This window comes from Chiloscyllium punctatum, chromosome 1 (assembly GCF_047496795.1).
Source record: "Chiloscyllium punctatum isolate Juve2018m chromosome 1, sChiPun1.3, whole genome shotgun sequence".
NCBI classification, from domain to species: domain Eukaryota; kingdom Metazoa; phylum Chordata; class Chondrichthyes; order Orectolobiformes; family Hemiscylliidae; genus Chiloscyllium; species Chiloscyllium punctatum.
The window spans coordinates 169,916,302-169,940,309 of NC_092739.1; the positions used below are offsets into that span (position 1 = coordinate 169,916,302).

The window sequence follows — 24,008 nt, forward strand, 5'->3', positions numbered from 1 at the left end:
TGGCTCGCCTAGGCCGCTGGACAGGACTGCTCCGAGTGCTATCTTACAGGAGTCGAGTGCTGGTCATAAACCAGCTGGTGGCTACCATGTTGTGGTACCGGCTGGTCACTTTGGTCCCTCCTCCTGGCTTTGTCGCTGACATCCAGAGAACGTTGGTCGACTTCTTCTGGGACAAAAAGATGCACTGGGTCGAGCATCTTTCTAGATGGTGCATCCTGGCAACGTATTTTTTCTGCCAGGCGTGTAACTTCAACTACAATCTGCAGCTCTTGTTCATCGACCGAGACGGTTTAGAGGTCACCCTCAGGATGCTGCCTGTCTTTTACCAGGACCTGATCACTGTCTGGGACATGGTCGAATTGCGTCGCACCTACCCTCCGGCTGGAGTAGCAGCTGCCGTCAGGGAGCCGTTGCTCAGAAATCCACATCACCGTACTCACGGGTTCAAGTGGCTGCTGGGGGGGAGGGCCGTGGTGGGGAGTGTGACCAGGGTTGGGATGTGCTGGGTGGCAGAGGCCTGGGATGGACACTGCCACAGGAATTGGCACACAGGTGGCGCAGACATCTGGTTCACAGCCACTGCCATCCAATGCCTTGAAACAGTGGTGCTCAGGCCTGACAGAGTGCACCAGTTACAGGATGCTCAGGGCTGCAGTGAAATCCCATCGGCACACACCCCCTGCCCAGACGGAATTTCACATTAGCCCCAGGATCCTGTACTTACAACGAGAACCTGTTCTCCACAACCTGAGCCCTGTCCGAAATGTTACATGCCTTTTAAAGCAGTGAAATGACAAGCCCTGTACAGACTGATGCTGCACACCATCCACCTCTTCTCTTTCATCCACTGCCCAGACAAACCTTGGCATTCCCATTTGCCACCGGGCGGTGTGGATTCCCAGAGGAGGGCTGTCTGCACAGGGATTGTCCCTCTTTCCTATGAGGATTTGGGTGGAGGATGCTGCAAACAGCAGACCCTTGCAACCACAGATTGGGGTGGTTCACAGACTCCCAGCTGAACTGTTTGTTTTGTGGTGCTGTGGAGTCAGTGGGTTCGGGCGTCTGCACCCCCTTTTTAGTCACCTGAAGAACCTCCTCCTGTGTTTCTGGTTGCACGTCAGTCCCACACTCCTGATCTTTGGGCACCTAGTGCGGAGAGGGGAGGGAAGGTCTGAGGACCTCCTCGTGGGTCTGCTCCTGGGCCTGGCCAAACTGGCGACAAACAGGTCCAGGAAGCAGGCCATGAAGGGGGTTGTTAGGGCCGATTGCCTGCCCCCCTTCCGCAGTTACTTCCTGAGTATTCCTGAAGAAGGAGCACGCGGTCTCCACCAACACTTCTAATGTCTTCAGGGAGATGTGGGCACTGTGGGGAATGTGGTTCCCTGCCAACTCTATTTTCATTTAATCCCTCCTACCCCACCTTCACTTCTTTCACATAAGCATTGCTTATTCCGAGCTTTGCTTGTCACTGGTTCCCTGGCCACATGGGTGTTTTCCTGGTGGTGAAAATGTTGAATAACATTATTGGGCAGTTGTGTTTTTACTGACTCCTGCACTTACACACAGAAACACAGACACACACATGCACCCACACACACACACACACACAGACACTCACACACACACACACACGCACACTCTCTCTCGCTTGCACGCACACATAGAATTTTACATCACAGTACAGGCCCTTCAGCCCTTGATGATGGGCCGAGGTAACCTACACTGTTCCATTATTATTGGTATGCATGTCCAATGCCCATTTAAATACCCTTAACGTCAGCGAGTCTAATACTATTGCAGGCAGGCCATTCCACACCCCTACTTCTCTCTGAGTGAATAAACTACCCCCAGTACAGAACATAGAACAATACAGTGCAGAACAGGCCCTTCGGCCTTCGATGTTACACCAACCTGTGAACTATTCTCAGCTCGTTAGTCCCATAGCAGCAGGGAAGAAGCTATTCTTGAATCTGCTGGCGTGTGCTTTTAAAGTTTTGCATCTTCTGCTCAATGGAAGAGAGTGAAAGAGAGTATAACCTGGGTGGGAGGAGTCTATGATTGTGTTGACTGCTTTCCAGAGGCAGGGAAAAGTGTAGACGGAGTCAAGGGATGGGAGGCTGGTTTGTGGGATGGACTGGGCTGTGTTTACCATTCTCTGTAAATTTCTTATGGTCTTGGGCAGAGCAATTACCATACCATGCTGTGATGCATCTGGACATCTGCTTTCTAAGGTACATCTTTCAAAAGAGTCATTACAACATGCTGAATTTCCTTAGTTTTCTGTCAAAGTAGAGCAAGTTGGTCAGTTTTCTTCATTGTAGCATCAACATGGATATACCAGGTCTGATTGATGCTATTTATTCCAAGGAACCTGAAGCTCTTGACCACCTCCACCTCAGCACTAATGGTAGACAGGGGCGTGCCCTCCACTCTGCTTCCTGAAGTCAATGAGCAGCTCCTTCATTTCACTGACACTGAGGGAATGATTGTTGTCTTTACACCATATTACTAAGCTATCTCCTTCCCATCCTCTGTCTCATTGTTGTTTGAGATCATCAAACTTGCAAATAGAGTCAGAGCAGAATTTGACTACACAGTTGAACGTGTATGAGGAGTATAGTGAGGGGCTGTTTATGCAGCCTTGCTGGGTACCAGTGTTGTCACCTGTCCTTATTGATTATGGTCTGAGGGTCAGAACTCAAAGATCCAATTTCAGAGGGGGGAAACAGAGTCCTTTGTTTCAGAGTTTGGAAATGAGTTTGATTGGAATTATGGTGTTGAAGGCAGAGCTAAAGTCAGTGAACAGGGGTCTGATCTGGTGTCCTTGTTATCCAGATGTTCCAGGGATGAGTGTTGGGTCAGGAGTCTGGCGTTTGCTTTGGACCTATTGTGACAGTACGTGAATTGTAGTGGATCAAGACAATCACGGAGGCTGGAGATGATGTGAACCATGACTAACCTCTTGAAACACTTCATAATGATAGATGTCAGAGACACCAGACTGGAGTCATTAAGGCATGTTGATTGATATTTCTTTGGTACTGAGTCTTCTTGAAGCAGGTGGGAACCTCAAGTATAAATTGATTTGATATGTCTATTGTCACATGTACCTAATTATGGTGAAAAGGTTTGTTTACGAGCAGTACAGGCAGACCATAGGGTGAAAGAAACCTTCAACACATATTGGTTGTATTGCACAGGGCATGCGCTAGGCAAGATCAGCATTATTTGAGGTTAGAGAGTCCACCCATCAGTGTAATAACGGCCAGGAAGAAGCTGTTCCTGAACCTGTTGGTGAATGTGTTCAAGCTTCTGTATCTCCTGCCTGATGGAAGAGGTTGGAGGAGTTTATTACCGGGGTGAGAGGGGCCTTGGATGATGTTGGCAGCCTCTCCGTGGCAGTGAGCTGTGTAAATGGAGTCCATGGATGGAAGGGTGGATTCTGTGATGGTCTGGGCTGTGCACACAACCTTCTGTAGTTTGTTATGGTCCTGGGCAGAGCAGTTGCCGTAACAGGCTGTGATACACCCGGACAGTCTGCTCTCAATGGCGCATCTGTAGACGTTGGAGTAAGGAGGGGTTAAGGATGTTAACAAATACTCTCACCAGGTGGTCCATGCAGGATCTGAGTGCATGGCCAGGGATTTCATTAGTCAGTTTTGAGAAGATTTGTAGCTCCGGCTGAGGTTCTGGATGTCAGTTTGCTCGCTGAGTTGCAAGGTTCATTTTTCGGACGTTTCGTCACCCTACTAGGTAACATCCTCAATGAGCCTCCAGACGAAGCATTGCTGATGATTCCTGCTTTCTATTTATATGTTTGGGTTTCTTTGAGTTGGTGATGTCATTTCCTGTGGTGATGTCATTTCCTGTTCCTTTATCAGGTGTGGTAAATCAGGTCCAAGTCAATGTGTTTGTTGATAGAGTTCCAGTTGGAATGTCATGCTTCTAGGAATTCTTGTGCATGTCTCTGTTTGGCTTGTCTTAAGATGGATGTGTTGTCCCAGTCGAAGTGGTGTCCTTCCTCATCTGTATGTAAGGATACTAGTGAGAGAGTGTCATGTTGTTTTGTGGCTATTTGATGTTCATGTATCCTGGTGGCTAGTTTTCTGCCTGTTTGGACCCGATTTACCACCCCCTGAGAAAAAAGAACAGGGAATGATATCACCATAGTAAATTACATCACCACATGGAATGACATCACCAACCCAAAAAAACCCAAACGTATAAACAGAAAGCAGGAATAATCAGCAACGCTTCGTCTGGAGGCTCACTGAAGATGTTACATAGTAGGGTGACAAAATGTTTGAAAATGAACCTCCCAGCTCTGCGAGCAAACCTACATCCAGGGATTTCATCTCATCAGGTTACTTTCCATGTGTTCTCTCTCAAGAACGTCAACTTAGTATCTCTGGTAGCGACTGAGGAAATAGGTAAAAGCAAGTTACTGCGGATGCTGGAATCTGAAACCAAAAGAGAAAATGCTAGAAAATCTCAGCAGGTCTGGTAGCATCTGTAAGGGGAGAAAAGAGCTGATGTTTCGAGTCTAACTGACCCTTTGAGGAAATAGGTGCCTCCATGGCTGTTGGGATAGGTCACATGATTTCAATGACCTTCTGTTCAAATATTTGTCCCATTCTTTGGGATCTGTAATGTTCTTTATATTTTTATAAGCCCTTTCTTTTAATGTTATGCTACTACTTACTTCCTTCGATGTTCATGGCTGTTTATCTTTGAGGTGGACCTTTCTCTACTCATGGGTACAAACTGCTTCTGACTAGCATTAAGTGCTTCTGTAATGCCTCTCCGCTGTTCCTTGGTTGTTTTACCAAATAGCAGAGCTTCCCATTTTACAGTGGACAGTCTCTGCCTCATCCTATTAAGGTCTGTCTTACTTAAATCCAAACTTCTAGTGCCCGATCTTTGCTTACCTTTTACAAACACTACATGAAACCTGATCATGTTATCACCATTACCTCTCGGTCACGAAATAAACCTTCCTCATTCCTCATTACCAGATCCAAAGTTGCTTGTCTCCTTGCCACATCCAAGACATATTACTGGAGGAAACTATCCCAGATGCACTCCAGAAATTCACCACTTTTCTGGCAAGTGCTCGTCTGCCTTTCCAAACCTATGCTATGATTAAAAACCCCATTAATACTACCTTAATTAATTGCCTAATTAATTGCCCATTAATTAATTGCCTAATTTCAGCATTTATACAATTGAGCACTTCTGACCTACTACTAAGTGGTTGATATATGACACCTATTATGGTTTTAGTTCCTTTATAGTTCCTCAGTTGCATCCATAAGGTCTCCACTGGGTGGTTTCCCCTTATTACAGCCTCGCTCACTATGGAAGTGATTCTGTTTCTAATCAGTGATGTTACTCTAGCCCCTCTGCCATTTTCTCTATCCCTCCTGTAAACCTTATATCTTGGTATGTTTAATTCCCAGTCCTGATTGTCCTGCAATCATGCCTCTGTTGTGGTTACTGTATCATCGTTTCCAATTTGGACATCTGTACCTGCAGCTCATTCCTTTTGTTCCTTGACACTCTGTGCATTTGTATAAGAATGTCTAACTTTGGCTGTACTCTCCATCCTCTCCCTCAATATCTTTTTATTATTTTTCCTGGTGTCTGGTAATGCAGTGCTACACCTGACTTACAAGCATCAGACAATGACAGTGAGGAGGCTGAGAGACAGAACTGCAGGTGCTGGAGATCAGAGTTGAGAGTGTGTTGCTGGAAAAGCACAGCAGGCCAGGCAGCATCCGAGGAGCAGGAAAATCGATGTTTTGGGCTGGAAGGGCTTTGGCCCGAAACGTTGATTTTCCTGCTCCAGTAAGGAGGCTGAGCCTAAGATGAAGGTCTAACCTCTGATGTCGGGAGTACCGTGCACCAACTGTCCATCAGACTCTGTCACAAAGTCAGAAGCAAGAATTTAGTAAATAGTGCTTGAAGGCTGAGACATCCATCCAACAGATCATACACTTGACAAAGCTTATCACAGCAGGCATTTGTGCTGTAACAGTGTGGAATATTCTGGTGCTGTGTACTCACCGGGACCCCAGATCTCCTGGCACTGTTTATGTGCAGACTGGCAGATACCATCACTGCAGTATAAAGTCCCATTGCTGCATGTGTGCCCATTTTTCAGAAACACATTTTCGGGGCAATCAGAGAAATTTCCTGGACAGAACTCCGGCAGGTCACATTCCCCCATCAGCCCTCGGCACATTGTCCCTGCTGGAAGGAACTGTAGAACAAAGACTGCAATTATTTGAATATGTATATTGGAGAATGTTCCTGAAAGGATGCAGTGCAATTCCTTGATATCCAGGTTTGTGCAATGTGAAGTGGCTGTGTGTTGAATATTTGCGATCAGATTGCGATCCTTTAATCTTAAATGGAATGATTCAGAAAGGAAAGGGTCTTCAGTTCAGCAGTTTGATTGGAATGACTAGTGATGTACTCCTTGCAGATGATAAGTTGAGAGGGGAATTGATGGAGTTTTTGTAAATCATGAGGGATCTGGGCAGAGTTGATGAAGAAACTGAATCGATGAAACAGAGTTGAGCAGAAGGGACAGAGAGTTAGTTTGGTTAGCAAGAAAACAGAATACATGACAACTAAGGAAGGGAGTTTGAAAGCAGTGAGGATTCAGGTCTGCAACACATTATCAGAACATGGATTAATGGTGCTGGAAGAGCACAGCAGTCAGGCAGCATCCAAGGAGCTCCTCGGTGCTGCCTGAACTGCTGTGCTCTTCCAGCACCACTAATCCAGAATCTGGTTTCCAGCATCTGCAGTCATTGTTTTTACCACATTATCAGAACATGCCTAATCCACAAACTGCAACAGAAGCCTTCAAAATGGATTTGTACAACAGTCAGGAGAGAAAAGGGAAATGCAGGGCCATGGACAGTTAATCGAAGATTTGACCTTAGCTAAACTGGTCTGAGACAAGAGGTTCCCAACAAGTATTCTGAATTTTTCAATTCAGTATTTGACATCAGTCTCACAACACACAGATTATAATCAGAGGTCTGGCATTTGATACAGGATCCAGTGCAATCTTACTTCACAGTCTTTACAGCATGTCCCAGAGGATGAACACTTTGCCCCAGATTTGAGTTTACACGTTGAGGGCTCACAACAGGGATCGGTACAGTCCTGAGGGTAAAACAGAAAAAGAGAAAAAAAGAGAGAATACCAGTCATGAAGACACCACCTCCACAACGTCACAGCACTTTCACTGATTCAACATTGACAAAAAAGTCCTGTCGAGACAGTATTTAATAGGCCAGGGTAGAGTGAGTTTTACTCTATCTAACCCATTCCAGTCCTGTCCAGATAGTGTTTATGGGCAAGTGTAGAATCAGCTTTATTCTGTATGTAACACATTCCAGACCAGTTCAGTGTTTAATGGGACAGTGTAGAGGAGCTTTACTCTGTATGCAGCCCATTCTAGTCCTGCCCAGACAGTCTGTATGTGTAGATCGAGCTTTACTCTGTTTCTAAGCCATTCTAAACCTGTCCAGACAGTGTTTAATGGGACAGTGTAGAGAGAGTTTTATTCTGTATCTAACCCATCTTCCGACCTGCCCAAGCAGGGTTTAAAAGGACAGTATGTTACGGTTGCAGCTGAGGTTAGAAACCGAATAAATCAAATCCCAGACTGAAAGCTGCCTTCACAACTCATATGTGGATTTGGGTGATTTTAACAAAGTGGTCTCTTACTGGAGTATTCCGACACAATGCTGCAGATTTAGCTTCAACAATAAAATGGCCTGATGGTATTATCATTGGATCGTTAATCCAGGGATTTAGTAATGTTCTGGTTATCTTGCATTAACAGCCAGTTTGACTCCCTTTGCATAACTCAGCCTGGCTGAAACTGGAGTCATTGCAGCAAGGTCTTTCAAATTTGAATCCCGCTAGGATCTGAATTCAATAAAAAAAATCTGGAATTAAGAGTCTAATGATGACCATGAATCCGTTGTTGATTGTTGGAAAAACCCATCTGATTCACTAATGTCCTTCAGGACATATTCCTAACCTCCCTACACTCCAGGTCCTGCACCCTAAAGCTACAGTCTGGGTTCCCATGCCCCTGCAGAGTTAGTTTAAACCCCCCCCAAAGAGCACTAGCAAACCTCCCCCCAAGGATACTGGTGCCTCTTAGGTTCAGGTGCAGACCATCCTGTTTATAGAGGTCCCACCTTCCCCAGAAAGAACCCCAGTTATCCAAGTACAGAAATCCCTCCCTCCTGCACCATCCCTGTAGCCACGCATTTAACTGTTCTCTCTCCCTATTCCTCGACTCTCTATCACGTGGCACAGGTAACAAACCAGAGACAACAACTCTGTTCGTTCTAACTCTGAGCTTCCAACCTAGCTCCCTAAAAGCCTGTCTAACATCCTCAGCCCTCCACCTACCTATGTCATTGGTGCCAATATGGACCACGACTTCAGGCTGCTCCCCCTCCCCCTTAAGGACCTGGAAAACACGATCAGAGACATCACGTACCCTTGCACCTGGAAGGCAACATACCAAACGTGAGTCTCTCTCGTTCCCACAAAACCGCGTGGGTTGGTACCTGGGACTTCGATGTTGTGGCTATTACGGAGACATGGCTAGATCAGGGACAGGATTGGCTGTTGCAGGTTCCAGGGTTTAAATGTTTTAGTAGGGTCAGAGGTGGGGGTAAAAGAGGGGGGGGGTGTGGCTTTGCTTGTCAAAGATAGTATTACAGCGGTGGAAAGGAAGATGGACGAAGATTTGCCATCTGAGGTAGTTTGGGTTGAGGTTAGGAATAGGAGAGGTGAGGTCACCCTGTTAGGAGTCTTTTACAGACCTCCTAATAGTCCTAGAATCGTTGAGGAAAGGATTGCGAAGATGATTCAGGAGAAGAGTGACAGTAATAGGGTGGTTGTTATGGGGACTTTAACTTTCCTGATATTGATTGGGAAAGCGATAGCTCAAGTTCGTTAGATGGGTCAGTGTTTGTCCAGTGTGTGCAGGAGAGTTTCCTGACACAATATGTAGATAAGCCAACAGGAGGTGAGGCCATATTGGATTTGGTTCTGGGTAACGAACCAGGCCAGGTATTAGAACTAGAGGTAGGTGAGCACTTTGGGGACAGTGACCACAATTCGGTGATTTTTACTCTAGTGATGGAGAGGGATAAGTGTGTACTACAGGGCAAGAGTTATAGCTGGGGGCAGGGAAATTATGATGCGATGAGGCATGACTTAGGATGTGTGGATTGGAAAAGTAGATTCCAAGGCAAGAGCGTAATTGATATGTGGAACTTGTTCAAGGAGCAACTATTGAGTGTCCTTGATAAGAACGTACCTATCAGGCAGGGAGGAAAGGGTCGTGTGAGGGAGCCGTGGTTTAAGAAGGAATTGGAATCCCTTGTTAAATGGAAGAGGGCGGCCTTTGTAAAGATGAGGCGTGAAGGTTCAATAGGGGCGATTGAGAGTTATAAGGTAGCCCGGAAGGACCTGAAGAGAGAGCTAAGAGCAGCAAGGAGGGGACATGAAAGGTCCTTAGTTGGTAGGATTAGGGAAAACCCTAAGGCTTTCTATAGGTATGTTAGGAACAAAAGAATGACTAGGGTAGGAATAGGTCCAATCAAGGATAGTAATGGGAAGTTGCGTGTGGAGGCTGAAGAGATTGGGGAGGCGCTGAATGAATACTTTTCGTCAGTATTCACTCAGGAACAGGACATTGTTGTCGATATGAATACTGAGGCACAAATAAGTAGAATGGATGGCTTTGAGATATGTAGAGAAGAGGTGTTGGAAATTCTGGCAAGGGTGAAAATAGATAAGTCCCCTGGGCCTGATGGCATTTATCCTAGGATTCTCTGGGAAGCAAGGGAGGAGATTGCAGAGCCATTGGCCTTGATTTTTGTGTCCTCTTTGTCTACAGGAGTAGTGCCAGAGGACTGGAGGCTAGCAAATGTGGTTCCCTTGTTCAAGAAGGGGAGTAGGGATAATCCTAGTAATTATAGGCCAGTGAGTCTCACTTCTGTTGTGGGCAAAGTCTTAGAGAGTATTGTAAGGGATAGGATTTATGCACATCTGGATAGGAATAATGTGATCAAGGATCGTCAGCATGGTTTTGTGAAGGGCAGGTCGTGCCTCACAAACCTTATTGAATTCTTTGAGAAGGTGACTATGGAGGTAGATGAGGGGAGAGCGGTAGATGTGGTATATATGGATTTTAGTAAGGCGTTTGATAAGGTCCCCCATGGTAGGCTACTGCAGAAAATACAGAGATATGGCATTGAGGGTGAGTTGGAGGTTTGGATTAGGAATTGGCTGGCTGGAAGAAGACAGAGGGTAGTAGTTGATGGCAAAGGTTCATCTTGGAGTGCCATCACTAGCGGTGTTCCGCAAGGATCTGTTTTGGGACCATTGCTGTTTGTCATTTTTATAAATTACCTGGAGGAAGGGTTAGAAGGTTGGGTGAGCAAGTTTGCGGATGATACGAAAGTCAGAGGAGTTGTAGACAGTGAGGAAGGATGTGGCAGGTTACAGCGGGATATAGAGAAGCTGCAGAGCTGGGCAGAAAGGTGGCAAATGGAGTTCAATGTAGCTAAGTGTGAGGTGATTCACTTTGGTAAGAGTAATAAAAAGATGGGGTATTGGGCTAATGGTCGGATACTTGGGAGTGTGGAAGAGCAGAGGGATCTTGGTGTCCATGTACACAGATCTCTGAAAGTTGCCACCCAGGTAAATAGTGCAGTGAAGAAGGCATATGGCGTACTGGCTTTTATTGGTAGAGGAATTGAGTTCCGGAGTCCTGAGGTCATGCTGCGGCCGCATCTGGAATATTGTGTGCAGTTTTGGTCGCCATACTGTCGGAAGGATGTGGAGGCACTGGAACGGGTGCAGAGGAAGTTTACCAGGATGTTGCCTGGTATGGTAGGAAGATCCTATGAGGAAAGGCTGAGGCACTTGGGGTTGTTTTCATTGGAGAAAAGAAGGTTTAGGGGTGACTTGATAGAGGTGTACAAGATGATTAGGGGTTTAGATAGGGTTGACAGTGAGAACCTTTTTCCACGTATGGAGTCAGCTATTACAAGGGGGCATAGCTTTAAATTAAGGGGGGGTAGATATAGGACTGATGTTAGGGGTAGGTTCTTCACTCAGCGAGTCGTAAGTTCATGGAATGCCCTGCCAGTAGCAGTGGTGGACTCTCCCTCTTTATGGGTATTTAAGCGGGCATTGGATAGGTATATGGAGGATAGTGGGTTAGTGTAGGTTAGGTGGGCTTGGATCGGCGCAACATCGAGGGCCAAAGGGCCTGTACTGCACTGTACTCTTCTATGTTCTATGTTCTATGTTCTATGAAATCTGACATTCTTACCTGGTCTGGCCGACATATGATTCCAGACCCACAGCGATGTGGTTGACTCGTAACTGCCCTCTGGATAATTAGGGATGGGCAATAAATGCTGGCATACCCAGTGATGCCCTCATCCCATGAATGAATAAAACCATCAGAAGTTTATTACAAGAGAAATGAAATAAAGTAGAACTAACTAAACCAATGACTTATAAAATAATACCAAAAATTTTAAACATCCCAAAATACTCCTTTATAAACATAAAATAAAAATAATCAGTTCCTATACCCAAAACACAGCCCTTGCAAAGTATCCAATAGAACACTTTTGCAATTCTCAAATATAAGAACCCTTGTGGGAGAAATTTGCCCAGTAAGTTAGAGATCATGAAGCACAGTTCAAAGTGAAATTGAAAAACAGTTTATTACAAGCGATATCACTGGAAGAGAAACAGACTAGGCTGACACAGACTGACCGGCTGAACAGGTAGATCAGAATTTCTCTTCCCAGAGCTGAGATGAGACCAGTTTTTATAATAATGCTGCACAATAAGGCTGATTAGAAATGGGGAAAATACAATATATCTCGAAATGGAGTAATCTAGTTACAATGATGCTAATTGGAAAACGGTTATTGGATAAATGTCCTGTTCCTTCAAACAATGCATCATCCTGACAGTATCGGTGGTTCTATTCCTCTTCACAGGTAGGTGTTAATGCCTCCTCTGAAGTGGTGAGGTGCTTCCATTGTCCTGTCCTTGGAGTAATGTTCTTGCTGTTGCCTCTCTGTCTGACCTGCTCTCTGTGTGGCTTTGGTATTGCTGGGTTGTGAAAGTGCCCTCGGGGTTTTGGGATAACTGTGTCACTCTGATATTGTTAGTGGGAGTTTGAAGTGTATTCCCTTGTTTGTGAGTACTGCCTGGTTTGGCCTGTCAGCCTGCATGGTCCTTGCTGAGGCATTCTGGGTGTTTTTGGTACAGTTCAGCCAATTTTGCTTTTGTGGACCTATCGTGGATTGTCAGGGTGGCAGATCTTTTCCCACAGCCCTTATATCTAACATCTCATTATGTTGAATGAACTTGTTTTTCCTTTTTGAAGCTGAGTTGGCAGATTTGTGGATGATAGTTGCAGCAAGAAGCTGAGTTTTAATGTCCTCAGCTTTAAGCAATCTTTTCAGGGTTTTATCCCAACAGCTAGTCTGACAGTAACATTAGCTTTTCACCCCAAGGTAATTTCATTCACGATATATTATTGTGCTATGTTGCCATCCTTTTTCAATGACTTCACAGACTGGCTTGAAACTCAAATTGAAGCTCAGAAAGTCTCCTTCTGTAAGCTAACAGTGTTTACCTGAGGCTTAAAATTAAGTTCAGTGTCTATTTTGTCCAGACCTATTGGTGATCTCATAGTATATTAAAAAATGACACTGAGTCAGCGTAAGACTCAAAAACCATTTATCAACATGTTGTGGATTAGGAGGAAGGGCATTAGTTTGGTGTTCATAAAATATTGATGTTTGTAAAATTCTGTTGGGGGGGGGAGCATTGCATGGTCCCTTTAAACTGCAAACTTACTAATCATGCATTATAGATTCTCATCCAAATCATTTAGATGTAAGGTTGAGTGAAATAGGAGTTGATGGGAAGGATGAGGGCAGTAACAAATTAAAAATACTATATATGAATGCACGAAGCATCAGAATTAAGATGGATGAGCTTGAGGCTCTTTTGGAAATTGGCAGATACAATATTGTGGGGATAACTGAGACGTGGCTTCAAGTGGAGAGGGCCTGGGAAATGAATATTCAAGGCTATGCGTGCTATCGTAAGGACAGACTGACGGGCAGAGGGGGTGGGGTGGCCATGTTGGTAAGGAATGATATTCAGTCCCTTGCGCGGGGGGACCGAGAGTCAGGGGATGTAGAATCAGTCTGGATAGAGCTGAGAAATACTAAGGGTAAAAAGACCCCCTTGGGAGTTATCTACAGGCCCCCAAACAGTAGTCTGGATGTCGGATGTAAGTTGAATCAGGAGCTGAAATTGGCCTGTCGCAAAGATGTTACTACAGTTGTTATGGGGGATTTCAACATGCAGGTAGACTGGGAGAATCAGGATGGTATCGGGCCTCAAGAAAGAGACTTTGTGAAGTGCCTCCGAGATGGATTCTCAGAACAGCTGGTGCTGGAGCCTACCAGGGAGAAGGCAATTCTGGATCTGGTATTGTGTAACGAACCAGAATTGGTCAGAGACCTCGAAGTGAAGGAGCCATTAGGAGGTAGTGACCATAATACAATAAGCTTCAATCTGCAATTTGAGAAGGAGGGGGTACAGTCGGAAGTGACAATATTTCAGTTGAATAAAGGGAACTATGGAGCTATGAGGGAGGAGCTGGTCAAAGGTCAATGGTGCAATGCCTTAGCAGGGATGACAGTGGAGGAACAATGGCAGATATTTCTGTGTATAATGCAGAAGATGCAGGATCAGTTCATTCCAAAAAGGAAGAAAGATCCTAGGAGGAGGCATGGGTGGCCACGGCTGATGAGGGAAGTTAAGAAACATACAAAGTTAAAAGAGAAAAAGTTTAACATAGCAAAGATAAGTGGGAAAACGGAGGACTGGGAAGCTTTTAAAGAACAACAGAGGATTACTAAGAAGGAAATACGCAGAGAAAAAATGAGGTATGAAGGTAAACTGGCCAAAAATATAAAGGAGGATAGTAAAAGCTTTTTTAGGTATGTGAAAGGCAAAAAAATGGTTAAGACTAAAATTGGGCCCTTGAAGACAGAAACAGGGGAATATACTACGGGAAACAAAGAAATGGCAGAAGAATTAAATGGGTACTTCAGATCTGTGTTCACTGGGGAAGACACAAGCAATCTCCCTGAGGTAAAAGTGGCTGAAGGACCTGAACTTAAGGGAATTTATATTTGCTAGGAATTGGTGTTGGAGAGACTGTTAGGTCTGAAGGCTGATAAGTCCCCTAAGTGCAGATAGTTTGGATGGAGCCGTTTTTGTCAGGTGTGTTCAGGAGGGTTTCCTTACTCAGTATGTAGACAGGCTGATGAGGGGAGAGGCCATTTTGAATTTGGTGCTTGGCAACGAGCCAGGAGAGGTGTCAGATCTCGTGATGGGAGAACATTTTGGTGACAGTGACCACAACTGCCTCACATTTACCATCACCTTGGAGAGGGAAAGGTGCAGTTACCAAGGGAAGATATTTAATTGGGGAAAAGAAATTATGACGCTATCAGACAGGAGTTGGGAAGTACAGACTGGGAGCAATTGTTCCACAGAAAGGGTACAGCAGACATATGGAGACTGTTTAAGGAGCAGTTGTTGCGAGTGATGCACAAATTTGTTCCTCTGAGACAGGTAAGAAGGGGTAAGGTTAAGGAGCCTTGGATGATGAGAACAGAGGAGCTTCTCGTCAAAAGGAAGAAGGCAGCTTATGTAAGGTGGAGGAAACAAGGATCTTGCACAGCTTTAGAGGATTACAGGCTTGCTAGAAAGGAGCTCAGAAATGGACTGAGGAGATCCAGGAGGGGGCACGATAAAGGCTTGGTAAGAAGGATTAGGGAGAACACAAAGGCATTTTACTCATATGTGAGGAATAAGAGAATGATCAGGGAGAAGGTAGGACTGATCAGGGATAACAGAGGGAACTTGTGCATGACGTCTGAGCAGATAAGGGAAGCCCTGAATGAGTTTTTTGCTTCGGTTTTCACCAAGGAAAGGGAACTTGTTGTAAATGAAAACTCAGAGGAGCTGGGATACAGGCTTGACCAGATCAAGATTTGTGAGGCATGATCTGCCATGCCATGCCTCACAAACCTTATCAAGTTCTTTGAGGATGTGACTAGAAAAGTTGATGAGGGTCGAGCTGTGGATGTGGTGTATATGGACTTCAGCAAGGCATTTGGATAAGGTTCCCCATGGCAGGCTCATTCAAAAGGTCAGGAGGAATGGGACACAGGGGAACACATAGCTGTCTGGATACAGAATTGGCTGGCCAACAAAAGACAGCGAGTGGTATTAGAAGGAAAATATTCTGCCTGGAAGTCAGTGGTGAGTGGTGTTCCACAGGGCTCTGTCCTTGGGCCTCTACTGTTTGTAATTTTTATTAATGACTTGGATGAGGGGATTGAAGGATGGGTCAGCAAGTTTGCAGACGACACAAAGGTTAGAGGTGTCGTTGACAGTATAGAGGGCTGTTGTAGGCTGCAGCGGGACATTGACAGGATGCAGAGATGGGCTGAGAGGAGGCAGATGGAGTTCAACCTGGATAAATGCGAGGTGATGCATTTTGGAAGATCGAATTTGAAAGCTGAGTACAGGATTAAGGATAGGATTCTTGGCAGTGTGGAGGAACAGAGGGATCTTGGTGTGCAAGTACACAGATCCCTTAAAATAGCCATCCAAGTGGACAGGGTTGTTAAGAAAGCATATGGTGTTTTGGCTTTCATTAACAGGGGGATTGAGTTTAAGATTCGTGAGATCTTGTTGCAGCTCTATAAAACTTTGGTTAGACCTCACTTGGAATAGTGCGTCCAGTTTTGGTCACCCTATTGTAGGAAAGATGTGGATGCTTTGGAGAGGGTTCAGAGGAGGTTTACCAGGATGCTGCCTGGACTGGAGGGCTTATTTTACGAAGAGAGGTTGACTGAGCTCTGACTTTTTTCATTGGAGAAAAGGAGGAGGAGAGGGGACCTAATTGAGGTATACAAGATAATGAAAGACATAGATAGAGTCGATAGCCAGAGACTATTTCCCAGGGCAGAAACTGCTAACATGAGGGGTCATAGTTTTAAGCTGGTTGGAGGAAAGTATAGAGGGGATGTCAGAGGCGGGTTCTTTACACAGAGAGTTGTGAGAGCATGGAATGCGTTGCCAGCAGCAGTTGTCGAAGCAAGGTCATTGGGGATATTTAAGAGACTGCTGGACATGCATATGGTCACAGAAATTTGAGGGTACATACATGAGGATCAATGGTCGGCACAACATCGTGGGCTGAAGAGCCTTTTCTGTGCTGTACTGTTCTATGTTCTATGTTCTAAGATTGATGAAGATGATGTGCTGGAAATTTTGGAAAACATTATGATTGATAAGTCCCCAGGGCCAGACCAGACTTGTCCTCGGTTGCTACAGGAAGCGAGAAAGGAGGTTGCTAAGCCGCTGGCGAGGATATTTGCCTCCTCACTCTCTACGGGAGTCATACCAGAGGATTGGAAGGAGGCAAAAGTTCCTCTTTTCAAGAAAGGTAATAGGGAAATCGCTGGCAATTACAGACCAGTCAGTCTCACGTCTGCGGTCAGCAAAGTTGTGGAAATAATTCTGAGGGATAGGATTTATGACTATTTGGCAAAGCATAGTGTTATGAAAGACAGTCAGCATGGCTTTGTGAGGGGCAGGTCATGCCTCACAAATCTTATTGAGTTCTTTGAGAAGATGTCAAGACAGGTCGACAACGGTCGAGCAGTGGATGTGGTGTATATGGATTTCAGCAAGGCATTTGATAATGTTCTCCATGTCACGAAGTATGGGATACAGGGAGATTTGGCTGTCTGGATTCAGAATTGGCTGGCTGACAGAAGTCAGAGAGTGATTATAGATGGAAAGTATTCTGCCTGGAAGACAGTGTTGAGTGGGGTCCCACAGGGTTCTGTTCTTGGGTCTCTGCTCTTTGTAGTTTTTATAAATGATTTGGATGAGGAGGTTGAGGGATGGTTTAGTAAATTTGCAGATGACACAAAAGGTTGGAGGTGTCGTCGATAGTATCGAGGGCTACTGCAGGCTGCAGCGCGACATGGACAGGATGCAGAGCTGGGCTGAAAAATGGCAGATGGAGTTCAACCTGGATAAATGCGAAGTGATGCACTTTGGAAGGTCGAACTCGATTGCTGAATATAGGATTAAAGACAGGATTCTTGGCAGTGTGGAGGAACAGAGGGAGCTGGGTGGGCAAGTACATAGATCCCTCAAAGTTGCCACCCAGGTGGATATGGTCGTTAAGAAAGCATATGGCGTTTTGGCTTTCATTAATAGGGGGATCGAGTTTAAGAGCCGCGAGGTGTTGCTGCAGCTCTACAAGTCCCCGGTGAGACCACACTTGGAGTTCTGTTCGCACTACTGTAGGAAAGATACAGAGGCTTTGGAGAGGGTGCAAAGAAGGTTTACCAGGATGCTGTCTGGACTGGAGGGCTTGCCTTATGAAGAAAGGTTGAATAAGCTCGGACCTTTCTCTCTGGAGAGAAGGAGGAAGAGAGGAGACCTGATCGAGGTGGACAAGATAATGAGAGGAATAGATAGAGTCAATAGCCAGAGACTTTTCCCCAGGGCAGGATTGACTGGTACGAGAGTCATAGTTTGAGGATATTAGGAGGAAGGTATAAAGGAGACATCAGAGGTAGGTTCTTTATGCAGAGAGTTGTGAATGCATGGAATGCGTTGCCAGCTGTGGTGGTGGAAGCGAAGTCATTGGGGACATTTAAGCGACTGCTGGATATGCACATGGAGAGCAGTGAGTTGAGGGGGATGTAGGTTATTATATTTTACACTAGGATTAAATCTCAGCACAACATCGTGAGCCTAAGAGCCTGTTCTGTGCTGTATGTTTCTATGTTCTATGTTTGTAAAGTATTTGCGAATGCATGCACACCTTATCCCTCAGAAGCTGTGTTAATGGAGGCTGAACCAGTGGGATTAGTTAAGGCAATGAAGGAAAGCCCAAAGGAAGTCGAGGAGCTGAAGGAGAGTGCACAGCCTAGCCATAGGCTGGATAGTAAGGCAGCACCTGATCTTTTCAAAGACGTTACTTGTGTGTGTAAGATTTATTCGGCTAGAGCAGGGGGAGTAGGTAAAGAAGTGAAAATATTGAGAGATACGGGAGCTAGTCAGTCTCTAATAGCAAGAGATGAAAGGATTTGCACTTCATCTGAAATATTGCCTGTCAGTGATCATGTGTGGAATAAATGGAGAGAAAAACAGTGATCCCCTCTGTAAGATCAGGGTGGAAAGTCCAATCAAGACTGGAGAAGTGATAGTGGAAGAGATGGAAAAATTGGCTGCTCCAGGAATAGTTTATTTTTGAAAACGATATAACTGGAGCAATTTCCATTATCATGATAAAGCCAAAATAAAATCAGGGAACACAGGAGTTAAAGTATAAATGCCCTGAAATCTTTCTGACTGTGTAGTGACAAGATCCCGCAGCCATAAGTTAAAAGAAGCAGAGCAAACAAAAGAGAAAGATGATGAAGTTCAGGTTTTCGAGAAAAAGAAGTGAAGCTATCTTTTCATAATGATGATTCACTCTTTTTCTTAATAGGGAAGGTGTAGTGAAGTTGGGTCAAGTACTTGTGGATGTGGAGGCAGGTTAGAATTTGGTGCTTGTAAAATGGGAGGGGGGAAAAGCATTGCATGGTCCTTTTAAAAGGTTGTGCTTTTTCAGTGCTTAGAGATTTAAAATGAATGTCTGTGAACCACAGCTTGAAGGTTTGCAGGTACATAGACAGCACCCAAAGTGAGACATTTGTATCGAAAGGCCGTGCAATTAGCAGGCCAAGCAGCATTTTTATCAAGACAACAGGCTTTTGAATTTAGCCAATCAATTTGAATCAGGCCCTTGGGTACCAAAAAAGCTATCAAATTTAAATTTGATGGTTTTGACAATCTAGGACCAATCCAACTGTAAAAACAATGGGATATTATCACGGGCGTAAAAGAAGGGGGCAATTAGACAAATACCCCAAAGCTTGTTGCCATCTGTAGGAGCCTCTATGCCTCAGAGAAAGCACCATCTAAAATATAAATGGTCCCAAAGGCACAACTAGTTAACATTCCTGACAGAAGAATCAACAGAGAAGGCATTCTTGACAGAATAATCGATGGAGAAGGCACAGAACATTCCAGAAGACACATAACCTTGCTGTAAATTTGACAGTCTAAATTCTATTCTTGCCTAAGTAGGATTTGTATTTATTGGAACAGCATACTATTAGAATCTTGCTGCATTCAGGAATAGTTAGTAGTGATTTATTCAGTTAATTTGTTCACTGTTGGAGTTGGATAAATTAATTCTTACTTGTTGATTTCAGTGTCAGGGATTTATTTTGTTTAATCACTAAAAATTACTGAATGGCAGGTTACTCCATTTTTCACCCAACTTTTATAGATTATAAGGTGAAGTGCTCCTCTGGGAGTAGTTCGGTTTTAGTTTTTTTTTGGAGGGGGGGTTAACCTCTGCTTTATAACACTATTGTTGCTGCCAAGTTGTCAGTTTCTTTGAAAATAACCATGAAGCTGCTCAATCCACATTTGGTTACAGCTTGACTAAAACTAGCGTTACTGCAGCAAAGACTTTCACATTTTCACAGGGAATTTGACACTCTTGGATATATTCAAATCTCTGCCTTTTTCCAACAAGTCTATTTGGGGTAAAATTACAGTGCTGAAGCCCTGCACAAACCTGTGATAGAATGCATCCTTGCTCATAGGAAAATCCTAAAATAACTATGACCATAAGACCATAAGAAATAGGAACAGGAGAAAGTTATCTGGGAATGTGATGAGATCTTGATCAGCTTGGCCAGTGGGCTGAGGAATGGCAGATGGAGGTTAAAGAGATCTAGGGGTACAGGTTCATAGCTCCTTGAAAGTGGAATCACAGGTGGACAGGGTGGTGAAGGAGGCTTTTGGCTTTTCAGTCAGAGTGCTGACTATATGAGCTGGGACATCTTGTTGCAGAAGTACAAGATTTTGGTGAGACTGCATTTGGAGTACTGAGTGCAGTTCTGGTTGCCCTACTATAAGGTTATTATTAAACTAAAAAGAGTGCAGAAAAGATTTACCAGGAAGCTACCTGACTGGAAGATTTGAGTGAAAAGGAGAGGTTGAATAGGCTGAGACTTTTTTCCCTGAAGCATGGAAGACTGAGGAGTGACCTTATAGAGGTATATAAAATCATTGGAGGCATAGGTAAGGTTGATAATTGACAGCTTTTGCTATGGGGGCCTAAAGCTACATGGCATAGGTTTAAGATGAAAGGGGAGAGATACAGAAAGGTCCACAGGGCAGTGAGTGCTTGAATGGGCTGCGAGAGGTAGTGGAGGAAACTAGTACAATTTCATAATTTAAGAAACATTGAGACATGTACATGGATGGGATAGGTATAGAAGGATATGGAATAAAGACAGGTAAATGGGGGACTAGTTTAAGTTGCATGGGCAAGTTGGGCTAAAGGATCTGTTTCCATGCTGCAGACCTCTATGAATCAATGAGTAGGCCATTTGGCCCCTCAAGGCTCTGTTATTCAATTGGATCATGGCTGATCTGATGTTGCTCACATCCACTTTCGTGCTCTTTCTCCACAACCCTTGATCAAGAATCTAGAAGAACCGAGAATCTAGCTCAGCTCTAAGCTACCTGCGGCAAGGGTTTCCAAATACTCCCACAGCTCTGAGAGAAGAAAATCCCTCCTCATTCAGTTTTAGGTTGGTGTCCCTTTATTTTGAGACTGTGCCCTCTGGTCCGAGGCTCTTCCATGAGGGGAAGCCCTTAGCATTTACCCTGTCAATCACCTTAAGAATCCTTCATGTTTCAATGAGATCACCTCTCATTATTTCAATACATAAGAAACAAACGAGAGGCAAAAGTAGAAATTGGACTGCTCCAAATTGATGGAGGAAGGCGAGTGCTGAGAGATAAGGAAATAACTGAAGGACATAATAAGTACTTTGTGTCAATCTCACAGTGGAAGACATGAGTAATATCCCAACAATTAAGGAGAGTCAAGGGGCAGAGTTGAGTACAGTAGCCATTACAAAAGAGGAAGTGCTAGAAAAGCTAAAAAGCCTAAGAATTGATAAATCTCCTGCCTCAATGGGCTACATCCTAGAGTTCTGAGGGAAGTGGCTGAAGAAATAGTGGAGGCGTTGGTTGTGATCTTTCAAAAATCACCGGAGTCAGGGAAAGTCCCAGATGATTGGAAAATCGCTGTCGTAAACCCCTTGTTCAAGAAAGGATCAAGACAAAAGATAGAAAATTATAAGCCAATTAGCTTAACCTCGACTGTTGGTAAATTTCTAGAATCCATCGTTGAGGATGAGATTTCTAAATTCTTGGAAGTGCAGGGTTGGATTACAACAAGTCAGCATGGATTTAGTAAGGGGAGGTCGTGCCTGACAAACCTGTTAGAATTCTTTAAAGTGGTAACAAGTAGGTTAGGCCAGGGAAACCCAGTGGATGTTATCTATCTAGACTTCCAAAAGGCCTTTGATAAGATGCTTCACGGGAGGCTGCTGAGCAAGGTGAGGGCCCATGTTGTTCAAGGTGAGCTACTGGCATGGATTGAGGATTGGCTGTCTGACAGAAGGCAGAGAGTTCGGATAAAAGGTTATTTTTCAGAATGGCATTTGGTGACAAATGGTGTCCTGCAGGGTTCAGTGTTGGGGCCGCAGCTGTTCACTTTATGTATTAATGATCTGGATGAAGGGACTGAGGCATTCTGGCAAAGTTCGCCGATGACATGAAGTTAGGTGGACAGGCAGGTAGTTCTGAGGAGGTGGGGAATCTGCAGAAAGATTTGGACAGTTTAGGAGAGTGGGTAAAAACAAGGCCTGCAGATACCGGAAACCAGAATCTAGATTAGAGTGGTCCTGGAAAAACAGCAGGTCAGGCAGCATCCAAGGAGCTATTCCTGATGAAGGGCTTTTGCCCGAAACATCAATTTTCCTGCTCCTCGGACACTGCCTGTCCTGCTGTACTTTTCCAGCACCACTCTAATCTAGGTTAGGAGAGTGGTTCAAGAAATGGCTGATGAAATTCAATGTGAACAAATGCGAGGTCTTGCACTTTGGAAAAAAGAACACAGGCATGGACTATTTTCCAAACAGTGAGAAAATTCATAAAGCCAAAGTACAAAGGGATCTGGGAGTGCTAGTCCAGAATTCTCTAAAGGTTGACTTGCAGGTTGAGTCTGTGGTTAAGACTGAAAATGTGATGTTGTCATTTATCTCAAGAGGGTTGGAATGTTAAAGCAGTGATGTGCAACTGAGACTTTATGAAGCTCTGGTTAGGCCCCATTTAGAATACTGTGTCCAGTTTTGGGCCCCACAAGGACATACAGTGGAGATTCACACGGATGATCCCTGGAATGGTGGGCCTAACATACGATGCACGGCTGGTGCAGCTACCATCCCCACGCTGATTAATAACGTCACCTCCACTTCCATCATGGCCGCTTCCACAGCCACTTCCACCCCTCACAATTCCTCATGCACCACACATGACATCACTTCTGCCCCTCACATCATCACTGATGTCACACACTTAGTAACTTCCGCCCCCCCCATACCGTGTTTGCCACCACTTCCGCCCTCGCCAACACAACTCACCTGCATTCTGCTGACACGCCCCACCCCCCCCAGAACCCTAAGGGGAACACCACCCTTGCTCATGACTCCACCCCCATTCCCCATAACACCACACCCACTCCAGTTACAGGCGGTGCCCCCACTACAGTTACAGGCTCCGCCCCCACTCCCAGCTCCACACCCGCACCAGATCCCAGCTCCCAGCCCTGCCGAGTTTTCACCATCCCCCCAGACCATCCCCTCACTGAAGACGAACGATCAGTCTTCAGCAAAGGACTCACCTTCATCCCCCTCCATCCACGCATCAATGAATTTAATACACGCCGTGACATCGAACAATTCTTCCGCCGCCTCCGCCTCCACCTGGACACCCCGTGCTGGCCTATTACCTGCCCTCGACCTCTTCATCTCCAACTGCCACCGGGACATTAACCGCCTCAACCTGTCGACCCCCCTCCCCCACTCCAACCTCTCACCCTCACAACACGCAGCCCTCCAATCCCTCTGCTCCAATCCCGACCTCACCATCAAGCCAGCGGATAAAGGGGGTGCAGTGGTATTCTGGCGCACTGACCTCTACACCGCTGAAGCCAAACGCCAACTCGAGGACACCTCTTCCTACTGCTCCCTCGACCATGACCCCACCCCCCATCACCAAACCATCATCTCCCAGACCATACAGAACCTCATCACCTCAGGAGATCTCCCACCCACAGCTTCCAACCTCATAGTCCGGGAACCCCGCACTGCCCGGTTCTACCTCCTTCCCAAGATCCACAAGCCTGACCACCCTGGCCGACCCATTGTCTCAGCATGCTCCTGCCCCACTGAACTCATCTCGACCTACCTCGACACTGTCCTATCCCACCTAGTCCAGGAACTCCCCACATACATTCGAGACACCACCCACGCCTCCACCTCCTCCAAGACTTCCGTTTCCCTGGCCTCCAATGCCTCATCCTCACCACGGATATCCAATCCCTCTACACCTCCATCCGCCATGACCAGGGCCTCCAAGCCCTCCGTTTTTTCCTCTCCAGACGTCCCCAACAGTACCCTTCCACCGACACTCTCATTCGTTTGGTCGAACTGGTCCTCACCCTTAACAATTTCTCCTTCGAGTCCTCCCACTTCCTCCAGACCAAAGAGGTAGCCATGGGCACCCATATGGGCCCAGCTATGCCTGCCTCTTTGTTGGCTACGTAGAACAGTCCATCTTCCGTAATTACACCAGCACCACTCCCCAACTCTTCCTCCGCTACATTGATGACT

General features: G+C 45.4%; 1 protein-coding gene across 1 annotated transcript in view; it reads right to left on the minus strand.

Annotated features, from left to right (window-relative positions):
* The window catches only part of LOC140480726 (disintegrin and metalloproteinase domain-containing protein 12-like), a 545,040-nt gene that overhangs the window by 296,624 nt on the left and 224,408 nt on the right, over nucleotides 1–24,008 (minus strand). Inside the window, exons 13-14 of the mRNA XM_072576009.1 lie at nucleotides 7,087–7,179; nucleotides 6,067–6,262 (exon numbers count right to left, since the gene is read on the minus strand). Coding sequence (XP_072432110.1) covers nucleotides 6,067–6,262; nucleotides 7,087–7,179 — 289 coding nt within the window. The remainder of the gene's footprint in view (nucleotides 1–6,066; nucleotides 6,263–7,086; nucleotides 7,180–24,008) is intronic.